At 37.4% G+C, this 15,741-nt stretch overlaps 1 protein-coding gene across 1 annotated transcript in view; it reads right to left on the bottom strand.

The window, feature by feature from the left end:
• The window catches only part of LOC150084714 (uncharacterized), a 117,187-nt gene that overhangs the window by 87,933 nt on the left and 13,513 nt on the right, over positions 1-15,741 (bottom strand). Inside the window, exon 2 of the mRNA XM_090376329.1 lies at positions 5,453-5,572. Within this exon, the coding sequence (XP_090232455.1) occupies positions 5,453-5,508 (56 nt within the window). The 5' untranslated portion in view covers positions 5,509-5,572. The remainder of the gene's footprint in view (positions 1-5,452; positions 5,573-15,741) is intronic.

Raw genomic sequence — 15,741 nt, forward strand, 5'->3', positions numbered from 1 at the left:
ATATTGTTCTACATATTTTGTGGAGAATTTTAAGTTGTATTTTTCTTGATGATTTTTATATTTCTGGAATTTCAGTGAATAGGATGTGGTGGCAGATATTTTGGCGAATATTTCACCTAAAGCATTTGCTATTTCTTTTGGATCAGCGATGTCTTGTCCTTGCCAATTGATAATTGGATGTACTAAATTTTGGTATCTATTGTTCATTTTTCTTACTTTATCCCAAACTGTTTTAGTATTTGTAGTTCTATTTATGGTTGAGGTGAAACGTATCCAAGAGGTTTTCTTGCATGCCCATCTGACATATCTTGATCTTGCTCTCATTTTTTAAAAATGTATTAGATTGTCTGTGGTAGGACTTTTGTGAAAAATATTCCATGCTCTGTTTCTATCTCATTTTGCTTGGGTACATTCCTCATTCCACCAAGGCTTTGGGAATAGAGGAAGTTTGGTAGATGTTTTTGGTATTGATTGTTCTGCTTGGTCAATGGTTAGTTGTCGGACTCTCTGTTGTTCGATTACTGCTAAATTTTTGAATTTTTCACAGTCTGCTTTGTGAAATTTCCATTTGGGTTTTCATCTGGATTGACATAGGGTGTCTTTTGTTAAAGTGACAATAATGGGATAGTGGTCACTGTGTAATGGTTCTTCATGAACTGTCCATTCTAAAACAGGATATAATGCTGGGAAGCATAAAGTAAGGTCTATCGCTGAGCTGGTTCCTGTTGGAAGGTGGTAAAAAGTGTGTTTCCACTATTCAGGAGGATTAGATTTTTGGCGTCTATTACTTTTTCTATTTGATGTCCTCTTTTATTAAAATCAGTATTTCCCCATAAAGGGTGATGTCCATTTAGATCCTCCATTATACAGTAAGGAGGGGGTAGTTGATCTATTAGTTCTTCTAAATCTTTGTAATTTATTTCTTGGTTCAGGGGTAAATATATTGATACTATTTTTATTAAACTACTTGTTGCTATACGTACTGCTACTGCCTCAAGAGTGGTTTGTAGGTGGACTGCTTGGACTGGTATGTGAGAATTGACAAGGATTGCTACTCCTCTGTGGGCTATAGAATTATTTATTCGGTCTCGTCTATGTATAGTGTAATTCTTGATTAAGATTGTATCGTCAGGTTTTAAATACGTTTCTTGTAAGCAGAAACATATCGGTTGATATTGAGAAATTAAATCACGCACATCGTCAACATTCTTACGGAAACCTCAGCAATTCCATTGAATAAAGGTACTACTCATTGTTTTGTTTTAGATGAGTTTTCTGGTTGTTTTCTCGTTACTGTTTTAAATTTTTCTGTCCGTGGTTTGTCTTTTTTAGGGAAATATGGCTTTCCAGTGTCCATATCTTCCTCGGCAAATATTTCTAGAACAGGCTCTTCTTGTGTTTTTCCTGCTGTGTCCATTTGTTCAGCAGCATGGTGCATTATTATGGAGGTATCGTCTTTGGTTTTTCCCTGCAGCGGTGAAATTACTTGTTTGTTTGTTATTTGGTTTTTAGGAGCATTAGCAACTAATGCCACATTGCTCCGGGAATATGCGGTGGTCATTCCTTGACCTTTCCGCATCCTCCGTAGTTGGTGGTCACGGGCTCGAACCCCGGTCTAATCAAGAAACGTGTGCTACGCACTGCTGCTCCTGCCCACCTGGCTACGGAAGCGCCGGTGAAATTACTGTTGATGGAACTGAGATAGGGGGTGTTTTGCTGCCTGTTCTTGTTTCTGCTGTTTTGGGGGCATGAGCCATTTGTGTGCCCAATCTGACAACGATTCATTTGGTGCGATTGTGACTTCGGTTTGTGATTCTGTTGTTTGTTGGTTCTGGGTTATTTGTACTACTTCGGCTATCTGTGCGTAGGTAGGTTTCCTTGTGTTGGCTGGTTGCACCGTCTTTCTGGCTTCCTGGTATGTAACTTTGTGTTCTGCTTTGTATTTTTGGATTTTCCTTTCCTGTTTCCATCTTTTGCATTCTTGAGAGTAGGCAGTGTGGCTTCCACTGCCTACTCTCGAGTTTGGGCATTTAGGATGCTCGGTTGTGCATTCTTGATTGGTGTGTTCTTGGGAACCACATTTGGCATATATTGCTGTTCCTCTGCATGTTGTTTATGAATGTCCGTATTTTTGACATTTAAAGCATCGAATAGGATTTGGTATGTAGGGTAGGATTTGACAAAGCAAGTATCCTGCTTTCACGTGCTGTGGTGGACTTGGAGTGTTAAAAGTTAAAATGATATTTTAGGTCTGGATGATTATTCCTTCTTTTTTGACTGTTATTCTTTTAACATGAATGACTCCTTGGGTTTTCATTTTTTGTAATATTTCTTCTTCTGTTATAGTGAGGAGATCCCATTCAGAGATGACTCCTTTCGAGGTGTTTAAAGTATTATGGGGTGTAATTGATACTGGGATTCTGCCTAAAGTGGATGTTTTCATTAGTTGCTCTGACTGTCGTATATTGGCTGTCTCAATTAGTAGGTCACCTGATTTTAATCTTTTTACTGCTTTTGGAGTTCCAGCTATGTTTTCCAGACATTTTTGTATCAGGAAAGGGGATAATTTTCCAGTGGACTGTTTTGTCCGTAGAATGAATGATGAGATACTTTGAAGCGGATATCTCATATATATCGGTTTTTTGCCTTTTGGCCATGTTTGTACTAATTTCTTCATGTTCTTAAATTGATTGGGCCATGTTAGAGGATTTTGTGACTTTGTTGTCAGAATCCATGCTATTTGCTCCTCTTTTCCCTGGGAGTGAGAGCTTTTCCTCTCAGGTTTCCAGCCCCACCACGTGGAGGCAGGAGTGGTGCCACCTAGTGACCAAGCAGAAAAAAAAAAAGGGGTTAGTAAGTGATTAATATAAAGAAAGGTGACTTTTCTTTCTGTATTAGTAAGTTTTAATGTGCTAAATGTTATTAATATATGCAGTAGGAGTTTAAGGAGATTGCAAAAACTCACACAAAAAATAAACTCTTTATAATAATTGGCACGCTAGAAAATTTGCTGAAAGGTCGCTCGAATCACTATGCTTGGCACTCGGGGCTGGCCTCTGCCTTGCCACATAACAAAAGTGTTAACCTATCTTTTGCAGCTTTGAAACCTGGGGCGGTTTTCTCTTCTTCTGAAATGAATGTTCAGCTTGGCATATGCTCCAAAATAAGCCGGCCTCATCAGCATTAAATACTTGACTTGCTAGATAGCCCTCAGTCGCAATAACATCCTTGAAAGTTTTCGGATACGAAGAAGCAGCTTCTATAACTGCACTGGCTGCTTCGCCCGTTAATTTTAGATTGTGAAGACTGACGTTTTTTTAAATTTTCAAACCAACCTTTACTGGCCTGAAAGACGTCTGCATTGGATGGACCGGCTTCTTCTTCTTGTAAGCGATTAAAAATTTGCAGAGCTTTGGTGCGAATAATATCTGAACTAAGAGGCATTCTCTTTTGATTAAGATCTTCTTCTATTCAGAAAGAAAATAATTTTTCAGTTTTCTCTATTAACGGATTTCTCACTTCTGTAGTGCTTTTTGTAGCCAATGATGTGAACAGATAACTGAACTTTTAATTTTCTCAGCATTTTTCCTAATTTGTCGAATGGTAGATTCATTTATGCTGTATTTCTTGGCCAATGTCACAACCTTTTTGCCATTTTCTAAATCCTCAACGATTTTTAATTTTTTTTCTCTAAATTAAAAAAACATTTTTGTTGTAGCTCTCTTCATTTTAGGCACTAATTAAACACACACTTTATATAGACAAGAAATATTAAATCAGCAAAAGCAATGCTTACTGATTAAAACACTTTACATTGTGTAAACCAGAAAAATATTCTGCCTGAACAGATAACGTAGGATAACTGATGAAGAGGGTTCCCAAATGAGGAAGTTGTTTGAAAAATAACCTGACAAGCACACTACTGTTTATTGCTATGTTTGGTTATAAGAATCAGTTTTGAATGCCTTTATGATATTTTTCTAAAGCACATTTCTGGAGGTCACTACCATAAAACAATCTAAATCAATCTAAATCAAATCTAATTATAAACGGGTAGTAAACTCAATCTTATTGCATTTGCAATAATACCGACAGCTGGAATTCTGTGGGATTCTACGTTATTATGGTGAACTGTATTTCTCCTTCAATCATGTAAAATACATAAAAGTTTTCAAAATCTGGTCTTCATTCCTATTTTTGAAGCTTCGTAAACAAAAATCTAGCAGGTAGTGAAACTCACTGCGCAATCTAAAACCTTGGTAGTAAATACCTGACCGCACAATAGAAAAACTGCGCAAAAGAAAACTGCAAATCGAGGGATGACTATTTAAAAAGTTACCTCTAGTCCCCTTATATGTGAAAAAGTAGGTAACATGGATGGTATCCTTACGCTTGCTGGGACAACACACATTAGGGGACACAAATGTAATGAAGAAAGATGGGTTGAAAGTTAGACGTGCAAAAATTTTCTTTCAGTCAGAGAATGAGTGCATATTGGAACAAACTTCCATCTAGTGTTGTGGATGGATAGTCTGAATAAGTTTAAGGAAGAATTAGACAAATTATTAGAAGGGGTGGATGAGTGGGGTGGGTAGTTGATATTGTATAAGCTTGCTTGCTTCCTCATTTGCCACTACTAATACCAATCTAAGAGTTTCAGCTCTAAGAAACTTAGTTCTAAACATAACTTGTTACAAAGAATTCCTAATTCCTTTACAGTGTTTTTTTATTTCCCCATAAACATTCCATCTGGTTTCACTGTAATTCCTGTATTCATCCTTAATACGGGTTTTTATTTTTCACATTCTCCATCCCCAACCATTTTTTGAATGCTGTTACCATTAGAGTGCTAACTTGGAGTATCTAATGCTTTAGTTCAAGGCTTCGTCCTTTAGTTCGCCAGTTCCCAGGCAACTCCGGAACTGCAACTCCTTTGCTAAGGAGTTGCAGTTCCGGATAAGGTGTGGCTGTGGCAGATGACTCAATTCATTCTTCATGTAATTTCTATTTATATATTCAATTCGGTTATTTGATTTTTTATCTTATTTTACAAAATTTTTGTCCTTAAAAACTTGCATTCTAGCTGCAAAGGAGATGAGAATGCCTCAGCAAGTATCATATACTTTTTTAAGTGCCTTCCAAAATATTCTTTGTAATTTCAATGCACCGTAATGAAAATACAGTATGTACATTCATAATTCCTGCATACATTTACCCTTTATATACAAATTTTATAATTACATGAGTAATGTTGTTTTTTTATGGAAACAAAGTGGGACAATCGCCATTTAGAACAACTTTTGATACAACCATGATCTGAATTACCATTTTATTACAAGCAGGACCCACTGTTTTGAATTGCTTGCTATGATATTTAATTACTTAATGCTATTTATTGAATTAAAAACTAGCTTTAGTATAACAGTTTAACTGTTTATCGATTTTCATTTACCTTTCCTTATCACGATGCTTTAATTTAAGCTTCAGTGAGTTTTTAGGTGCCATCATTAGTGTCCACTCCCTGGATTTATGTTCATGTTGATCTGTCAAAGCAAGGCAGAACACAGATACTCTAAAAAAAAGGAAATATATACAAATGATTATACAAGTCACAAAAAAATACACATTTGTCTATTTATTTATTTCAATTACATAACAATACGGGTTAACGATAAATAGGGCCCGGTCCAGGAAAATGCAAAGTATACCTTACCCATCCTCACCTTGAACTGACATTACCACACTTTGACCAGTCCGCATAGTTATTTTGCATCTAAAATACGGAAATGGATAAACAGGGAAAGGCATCCTCAAAAGTCCGGATTCTTCTGCCCAAATATTCTCATTTTTAAGGTTAGAGGGGTGGCAGCCCTATCGTTGATGCGGCAGTAATGGAGCAAGCCTAGAAGCACCGCAACCTGTACACAGCCTATACTAACTACTGCAAGGATTTTGACTCCGTGCCCCTTAGCTGGCTGACAGGGACACAGATCTACAAAAATCAACCCAACACTGACACACTTCCTAAGCAGCCATGACAAAATGGAGAGCCACCAAGGTCGAGAACATCACAACTACACCAATCGCCATCAGAAGAGGAACTTTCCAAGGAGATGCCCTGAGTCAACTGTCCACTATACTTAAACAACAGCAAGTATGGATATACTCTAAAGCAGCATTTCCCAAACTTTTTTAGTAACAGAATACTTTTCATCTCACAATATATTTACGAAACACTTATATTCTTTGGTGGCTATTTGGTTTTTAAATAAAAAAAACATAATTAATGCTCAAGTGCATTTTATTTTTAAAAACAAAATCAAAATAAAAATATAAGTATAAAAATTATAAAATCAGTTGAAAATTAAAGCTGTATTTTACATAAGAAAAGTTATATACAGGTAACCCTCATCATATAACAAAGTAGTTAGGTTCCTATAAAATGTCGTGTTGTGGGAAACTGTGTTATACGGGACTAAGAAAAAGTACAAAAAAGGAGGGTTATGTTCTAAAAGCTAGAAAAAATACACCATTCTAGATTTCATGTATTTTCTGATCTCTTTAAAAAATCAGTAATCTGGGTTTGCTTGCTTTTGCTTGATAAATCTTTGTGAATTCCATCGGATGGAACTAAGCATTTTTGAAGCTCCCTTTTGAACTTTAGTCTCCTTTCATTCAAGAATCTGCATTCAAAAAATAAGATTCTAATTGCTCGGCTAACTTTATGCCTTCCCATCTTTTTAGTGTAAAATTTGGAAGTTTAGAATTTTTATCTGTGGTATCATCCTCTGAATTAATTTCGTTTTACCTCCGATGCCATTTCCACCAAATCCGTTTTGCCAGCCTCTTTTTTCTACCAGTAATTCTTGAATGTCTTCAGTAAATCATATCTTTTTTAAATTTTTTTAGGAACATAGACGACTAAGGCCATGTTACTCTGTGTGTATATTGTCTATAAATTGCTTGTTTCCTGAAATCGATTTTCTGTTTTGCTGGACGAAAAACCCAAGTTTCAAGGAGAAAAAACCATGCTACCCTCACCTGACTCCGACTAACTCAGCCACGTTTTGAAAAAGACCCATAAAAATTCCTCCTGTCATTGACAAGATTCAAACTCAGGTCTTTTCCACCCGGTATGGAGAGGAGGGCGATTCTATCAACTGTGCAACCCACGAGGGCTTCAGTTGTCATATCATCAAAACCTTCCCCTCCTACTGACGTAGCAAGTTCTACTATCGCACCGATTCTGTTTTTCTGCCGGTTCGACCATATTTACTGAATGAACTGACTCTGGCCATACATTTTTCCACACGCATTTAATGCTGACCGTTTTACTTCTTTCAGTGATAAAGCTATGATTCTGATACAGTCCACAACCAAGAAATGTTTTCATGCCTCCATTACTTCAATAGATCAGAATCAATTTTTTTCAAAATCCATTGTAACGATTTTCTGATGTAATGAGTTTTAAAGGTGGATATAATGCCTTAATCTAATGGCTCAATGAAAGAAGTTGTATTGACCTAGTATAACTGTGGTGGTAGGAACATAACTTACAACGTTTGGATGACTTAAATCTTTTGGATGGCCTGGTGTGCTATCCAATAGTAATAAAACTGAAATCTAGATTTAGGAAAAGTCAGTTTCACACAAATAAGTTGTAGCAAATGGAAGTAATACTTAAACTGCATGTTTAGCCACATCGGGGTACTGTTCTATTAAGCTACTCCAAAAATTATTTAGAAGTTCCTTAAACTTTTGTTTTAAATTAGAAATTAAATCAATTAAGCTTTCATAATTGTGTGTAGTGAAGCAGACTGGTTTGTTTGGCTGTAATTATAAATGGATTTCAAACCCAAGAATTATCATCGGTGGTTTTTGGAAAATATTCTAATAAAGATGACTGCAAATCATGTAAGTGTGCTAGAAACTTCTTCATGGATTGTAGAATTTATTTCTGTCAGAAATTCATGTAACGTGGGGAAGCAAAGTTATTTAGTTCTACAGAAAATAACCAGAATTCCAGTTTCTTTCTAAAGGATGAAATTTTATCCATTGTACCAATTCTAGTGACAGATTAATTTCATTTAATTTTGAAAAAATATCTGCAAGATACACAAGTCTCATTTGCCACGAGGAATTTGTCAAACAGTCAATAAAATTTCATCTGGAGTTACCAGAAGTGAAGAATACCAGTAGTTCGCTACAAAGTTCAAAAAGCCTTACAAATACTTTGCTTCTGAATAACCACCTTACTTTGGTGTTTAAATAAAGTGCTTTATGCTGACTGCCCATTTCATTGCACAAAATTTTAAATAATCTGGATTGAAGTGGTCGAGATTTGACAAAGTTAATAATTTTTATGGCTTCATCCAGCACAATTTTTAAATATGCTGGTATTTTTTTTTTAACTGCCAGAGCTTGTCTATGTAGAACACAATGATTGTCAGTGCTTTGTGGTGCCACATTTAAGATCTGTGTCACAGTTCCCTTCATCTTCCTGACCACTATCAGTACATACATCAATACATTTTCCCCGACTAATTTCACGCATTGTGATAAAATTGTTGATGCAGTTGAATATTTTTTTTCCCAGTGGTGTTGCTTTGCAGAGATTCACATAAGGGCAGGTCTTCTTCAATAGTATTATTAAATCTATATTAGACAAATACTAGTAGCACAGCAAGTCCTGAAACATCAGTGGATTCATCCATCTGCAATGAATACTCACTGCAAAGTTTCAGTCGATAAACCAGCTCTTTTTCTATGTCATCAGAAAGATCTTTAATGCACCGTGCAACAGTATTATTTGATAATTGTACTGCATCAATTTTTTGAGCAGAATGCTTGTTTAGTATGCATGTTACAATATCTTTTGTGTAGGGATTGATAAACGTTTTTCCAACAGTGTGAGCTTTGCCGTTAAGCGAATACAGTAACTTAGCATTAGCAGAGGCATATGATGCAAGAAAGCAAGCTTATTCAGCATCAGCCAAAAAAAAAAAAAAAAAACACACCACTCCCATTTCACCCCTCCGTTCGTTCGAAATACCTGTCCAGTTGAGCCTTAAATTTGTTTAGGCTATCAACTTCAACAACAAGTGATGGAAGTTGGTTCCACCAACCAACCACCCGCTGGCCAAAGGCAAATTTGGCCAGCGGGTGGTTGGTTGGTGGAAGTAACAGAAGTTGGTTGGTGGAAGTAAATGTAACAGAAGCACCTTATCAACTTACTTGATAAGGTGCTTCTGTTACATTTTCGTTGTCTGTTTTAGCAAGTTTACACACTGAAAGTTTAGAATTTTTCAGTGAGTTCCAACACCTCTAAAAAAAACATATCTTTGTCTTTGTATTCAGCATGATTGGTTTCAAAATGCCTATGAACTGTTTGCTAATATTTTATTACATACAACACATTGTGCATCAGGAGCATCTTCAAATAACTTTCTTTATACTTTCATTTTGGTATTTTATTAATTGGTTCCTGTTTTTTAACTTCGGATTTTTGGGGAACAAAAATCCGAAGTTAAAAAACAGTTGTTAAAAAACAGCTGCAATTGTTCATCCTCACTTTTAAGTGTGACAATATTGTGTTTGTTTTCATCGACCACAATTGCACTACTAGAAGTACAGTACTTGCTTTTTGTTTTAAAGTTCTTTTTCAACCACAAATCCATGGTCATTTAGTAATATTTCGAAATACTGATAATTATCAAAAGTGAGTTTAGTTATGATTACTAATTTTCTATACTACTACAGAACTAATCTTGTAATTGCGAAGACAGTCTGCACCACACCACCAGCACTGTGTAAACATGCAAGAATGTGTTAGCAGAAGGCTACTTGGTTTCATCTACTCGAATGATGCATGATATTGGTTCACTTCCCCCTCAACTCGTGTACTCCAGGCTAAATTGCATATGAATGGCATATTACATCACTACATTGCTACTTTTTTGTAGATGTCATTACCTCTACTCATACTTCTCTATGAAAAGCCTGCCAAAATAAAGTGTTCTGCGGTCTATTTGATTATTAGCCTATGCCAGTATATTAATATACCGGAAAAAAATAAATAATATTAAAAATTATAATGATACAAAAGAGGTGTAAGCTACAAATATGCAAAATTTATTTATTTTATTTTTTTAATTATTAATTACGATTTTTCACAGAACACAGTTTGGGAAATGCTGCCCTAAAGGAAGAATCAGTACACTCACTCTCTCACCTAATGTATATGAATGACATCAAACTCTATGTAGCAACCGAGAATCAACTCCAAATCACCGAAGAGTTCAATACTGACATCAGAATGTAATTTCGGCTAGACAAATGGCAGACTCATCGACTGCTTTAGGAAAATACAGTCAGCCAAAACTACCAGCCGAAGACTGGTGAAGTCATTGAAGCCATGATGACTACCTACAAATAGCTGGGGATGATGCAGGCTCAATGGCTAAAACACAAGGAGATCAACACCTTTCTGGAAATCTTAGAATGGAAAGGACAACAATCACTGAAATACCTGCATACTGAAGTTATTAAACATGATGCACCACTATCCAGTCCTTTTTGGAAAACACTGTGAATCCCACATATTGTATGCTTCAATATCAAAAAGTCACTTATCTTAAATGTTTTTCATTTTTTTTATTCAGGTGCCAAAATACTTTTTTTAATCATAACAGAATTATAAGAAGGCAACTACAAATTTTTTTTTTTTTTTTTATGTAAACCCCAAACACGACAGGTATTAGAACCTATAGTACTTAGTACTGTGCTTGGGTTGGAGGTTGAGAAGACGAAAGAAGATATATGTTGACATTGGACTTGAACTTCTGTAGACTGTAATTTTCAGGAAATACGTATGAAGGAAGGTTGTTCCAGAAAACGGCAGTTGAATGAATAAACGAGGAAGATGAAAAGTTGGTTCTGTGAGTTTGAAGTTCGACAGTAAATTGATGTTGGCGGCACGTGTTCAGACTGTTTTGAAAGAGAGCGGGAATTATAGAAGCCAATTCAGAAGAACAGTTCCCATGGAAGTATCTGTAGAAGAGGCATGCAGCAGAAACAGTACATCTATGAGACAGCGAGTGGAGAGACTCTGTTAGAGACGAATCATTAATTAGCCTAACTCACCTCTTCTGAATGGAATCAAGAAGCCTGGGAGAGGTGTTGGGGGCACCACCCCAGATTTGGGAACAATATTCAATGGCAGGGCGGATATGCGATTTATACAGAGTGAACAGCTGTTTAGAAGAAAAGTAACGCCGAGAGCAAAAGAGAAAACCAAGTTTTTCAGATGCAGAGGAAGCAATATTTGTAATGTGCTTGTGCCAAGAGAGATTAGAAGCCAGGGTAATCCCCAAAAGAGATATATCATTTTGCCTAGAAATCGGAGTGTCACTAAAGATAAGCATAGGAGATATAAGACAAGACTGAGTTTTAGAAGGGTTGAAATCAACTAAGTTGTCTTTGCCTCACTGGAGAATTACCTGAAGATTGGCATTTAAGGAATTGGTTGCAGATTTTCGAGAAGTTGGAGCTGATTGAACAGGACAAGGTTTCTCAAAATGGAAGGAGGAATGCAATGTGCTATCATCGGCAAAACTGGATAGGATTTTCAGTCAATGGAAGAAGGTCATTAATATACAAGAGGAAAGAGTGGGGGGAAGAACTGAACGTTGGGGGGCCACCAGCATTAGTGGAGAAATTAGAAGACAGAGAGCCATCTACCATCACCCTCAGTGAGCGATCAGAGAGAAAACTGGATAACCAATTAATAAAAACAGTTGACAAACCATAAGATGGAAGTTTGTTTAGAAGACCTTTATGCCAAACATGATCAAAAGCCTTTGAGATGTCAAGGGCAACTACTTGTGTTTCACCAAACCTTTCCATTGATTTAGTCCATAAATGGGTAACATAAGCCAGAATATCACCAGTGGATTGACACTGACGGAATCCATACTGGGGATCGTTGATCAGACGGAAGGTTTCTAGGTAGTTAAGAGCTGGTGGTTAATTGATTTCTCCATTACTTTAGAAAGAGAAGTAATATCAATGGGATGATAATTAGATGGGAGGGATTTGCACCCTTTTTAGGAACTGGCTGGATATGAGCAAATTTCCAAGCAGAAGGAAAAACACCTTTGGAATAAGAAAGTGAAAAAAGGCGGCAAAGAATAGGAGTAAGTTCAAGAGCACACGTTTTAAGAACAAGTGGAGAAATACCATCGGGACCTGGAGCTTTCTTAGCATCAAGATTCGTCAAAATCCTTCTGACATCCTTTTGACGGAAGACCACAGGAGGCATTAAATGGAGTGTGTTGGGAATGGTGGGAGGTGTTTTACCAAGGTCATTAATACATGAGTTGGAAGAAAAATGCGATGCTAGCAGGTTAGCTTTATCCTTGGCTGAAGTGACAACAGAACCATCTGGTTTGGACAGAGGTGGGAGCAGTGATGGGCAAAAGTTGCAGCCAATAGCTCTGGCAAGAGACCAGAGTGCTCGGCTACCATTAGGGCAAGAAGCAAGTTTTCTACTCTTAGCCTGTTTGAAATCTAGTTTGGACTGATTATTAACTGCCTGCTTTACAATTGTTGCGAGCTTTGGTGTAGGCAGAAAATGAAACTGGAGAATTAGAAACAAGCCAATTACGATATGCAACATTCTTCTCTTGAACAGCCTTAGCACATTTATTGGAAAACCAAGGTTTAGATAAAGGACGAGATTTTAAAGTGGAGTGTGGGATAAAGATTTCCATTCCCGCAAGAATAATTTCACTGACACGATCTGAGCAAACGTTGACATCAGAAGTTTTAAAACAGTAATTCGACCAAGGAAAAGAAGAAAAGAAGTCTCGCAGGTCATCCCATTTTGCATTCTTGTAATGCCAAACAACACGTGGTTGGGAATAGCCATGAGATAAAGGTTCCATTGGAGAAGAGACAATCACCACCAAGTTGTGATCTGAAGTGCCTAAAGGACCTCTCACTTCAACTGTGTACTTAGAAGGGTTGTTTGTGAGAAAAAGATCAAGCGTATTGGCTGTATGATTAGGATTGTCCGGTATTCTTGTAGGTAAATGAACAATCTGTGCTAGGTCATTAGTAATTGCAAAAGCCTCAGCATCTCGACCTGCTGGGTCGGTGTGACTAGAAAATGGAAGCCAGCTGGAGTTGTGAACATTAAAATCACCAAGGAAAATTACTTCACTGTTAGGAAAGTTGGACTGGAGAAAGTCAAGTTGCAAAGAGAGGAAGTCAAAGAGCTCCAAGTGATTAATGGAGTTGGGAGAACGGTAGAGACAACAGATGAATTTGACACAATGAGGTAGAGAGATTTTAAGCGAGAGAAGATCAAAGAGAGGAGATTCCAAATTGCCAAGTCTCTGACAGGGAATATCAGAACGGACATATGCACAAGTACCATCTTTGAGGCGAAAGGAATCATACAGCGAATAATTTGGGCATCTGAGATGAGCAGTAGATGAATCAACCGATAACTGAGATTCTGTCAGAAAAAGTACATGGGGTTTGGCAGACTGCAAATGGAAACGGATATCGTTGAGATTAGAACTGAGACCACGTATATTTGGGAAATGAATTAGGAAGTCCTTGGGAGGTTTAGATCTTTTCGCAGATAAGCTTGCTCTATTAGTTTGACAATTCATGGTGTATTCAATAGTAAGAAAAAGTAGGTGGGACATGCTGTATGAAGTAATGAAATTTTTGGATATGGCGTACATGTGGTAAGAATATACCCAGATCCTTGACATAACGTGGCCTCGACAATGCTCTCCCCATACACACTACTCGGACTCCCTCCATTCACTATCTGGCAGAGTAGAGGTAGCAAGATTATACACTAGCTGATCCAGAAGCTTCCTAGAGAGTTACCAATAGGTTCAGTCCGGTGTACTAACTAGCGAACACCGTTTTAGAGCTGTACACCGTTTTTTAGCCTGCGAACACCGTTTTAGAGCTGTACCCTCGAAATGTAAGGAATATTGGATCTCGCCACGACGTTCATCATAACCTCAAAAGTCATCAATCATACTGCATGATGGAAGAGATAGGGAAGGGTTGACCGGAACTTAGCTCTAGAGACTAAACATGGGTTCCACCACTTCAAGCCTCCAATAAGCAAAGTGGTGGTATTGCACCGGTTGATGAGAGTCATCTACCACCTTGTACTGATAACGTAGAGGGGCGGCGTTCCTCCATTTAGTGTGGGCGCCACACCTCGACCCCTACTTACACCTGGGTGGTCACCCACAATGTATTTGTGCATGGAGGTTATACCCAGCATTACTAACAGTCCCACCATCGTGAAGGTGCAAGTAGAGGATTCGGCTGTCACAGACCATCTGGACTTCGCCAAAATTGGGTCCACTTGATTTGAGTGTCACCCGAATATCAGTTCCATTCAGCATTTTAGACTCCCAGGTAGCAAAGTACAGCTTGTCTGGCATATCTGAGAGAATGTCTGTGACAACCTCAAGGACTAATGGAAACTATAAGTTTATATTAGGGACAAATTGCCACTTTTGACAGATAACAAAAATATGTTCTTTTAAAATCATTCTCTGTGAAGTGCAGCCAGGCAGGAAAGAGGAACCCACATAGTGTTCTGTTGATGAATTATAAAACAATTGCTTGAAGACACTGGAAGTTATAATTCCACTGAATAAGTAACTGTGAGACTGAACTTAGAATACAGTGTCCAAGTAGGGCACCACACCTAAAAAAAGATGCAGACATTCTTGAACAAGTCAAAATACGAATAATGTATCAGTACCATACCTAAAAAAGATGTACCATATTTCCCCATATATAAGACGCTCCCATGAATAAGATGCACCTTAATTTTGGGGCCCGGAATTTGAAAAAAAAATGTATTACATAAAGTTATTGAACTCAAGTTTTATTCATTATAAAATTCATACAACTCCTCATTACTTGAATTCAGCACTGTACGAAAATCTTTTCTGAGCCATTTCTGGGCAGAATGTGGCCTAAACGTAATCTAATATACCGATAACAAGTGCGAAACAATGAGCACAATGACAACAAGTGCAAAAAAGCGGGAAATGCAAGTAAAAAAATCTACAACCACAGTATAAAATGCACCCAGTTTTTAGACCCCAAATTTTTCGAAAAAAAAGGTGCGTCTTATACATGGGGAAATACAGTAGTTTCTGGGACAAATCAAAAATGGGTAATGTGCATGGTGAAATTGGCTAAAGGGTTTCCACATGAGGAGAGACTTCAAATATGTAAGCTACACAGCTTGGTAAGTAGGTATCTTTAAAAGATTATGAAGTAATTGAGGTTTTTTTTTTTTTTTTTTTTTAATTCTGAGAAAGAACAATAAAATTAATGAATGAGAAATTTTTGCAGTAATAAATAATACTGGACTCAGGATACATACCTCAGTGTTCATCTAACACCATACTGAATAGCATAACAGCTGCTATTCACCCAGGCACCAACTCTACTAGATGTTTATAGGGATCTGTGGTCATGCTGCCTGCAAGGCTTTCCACAGTTTCAGAATAAATAGATGGCTGCATGTCCATATGCCTCACTTCCAATTCCAAAACACCCACCATGCAGGTGGTTTGTTATTTGGTTTTTAGGAGCATTAGCAACTAAGGCCATATTGCTCCGGAGATATGCAGTGGTCATTCCCTGACCTTTCTGCATCCTCCGTATTTGGTGGTCACAGGCTCG

Source organism: Mastigoproctus giganteus, chromosome 6 (assembly GCF_048544385.1).
Source record: "Mastigoproctus giganteus isolate SK-2022 chromosome 6, ASM4854438v1, whole genome shotgun sequence".
NCBI classification, from domain to species: domain Eukaryota; kingdom Metazoa; phylum Arthropoda; class Arachnida; order Uropygi; family Thelyphonidae; genus Mastigoproctus; species Mastigoproctus giganteus.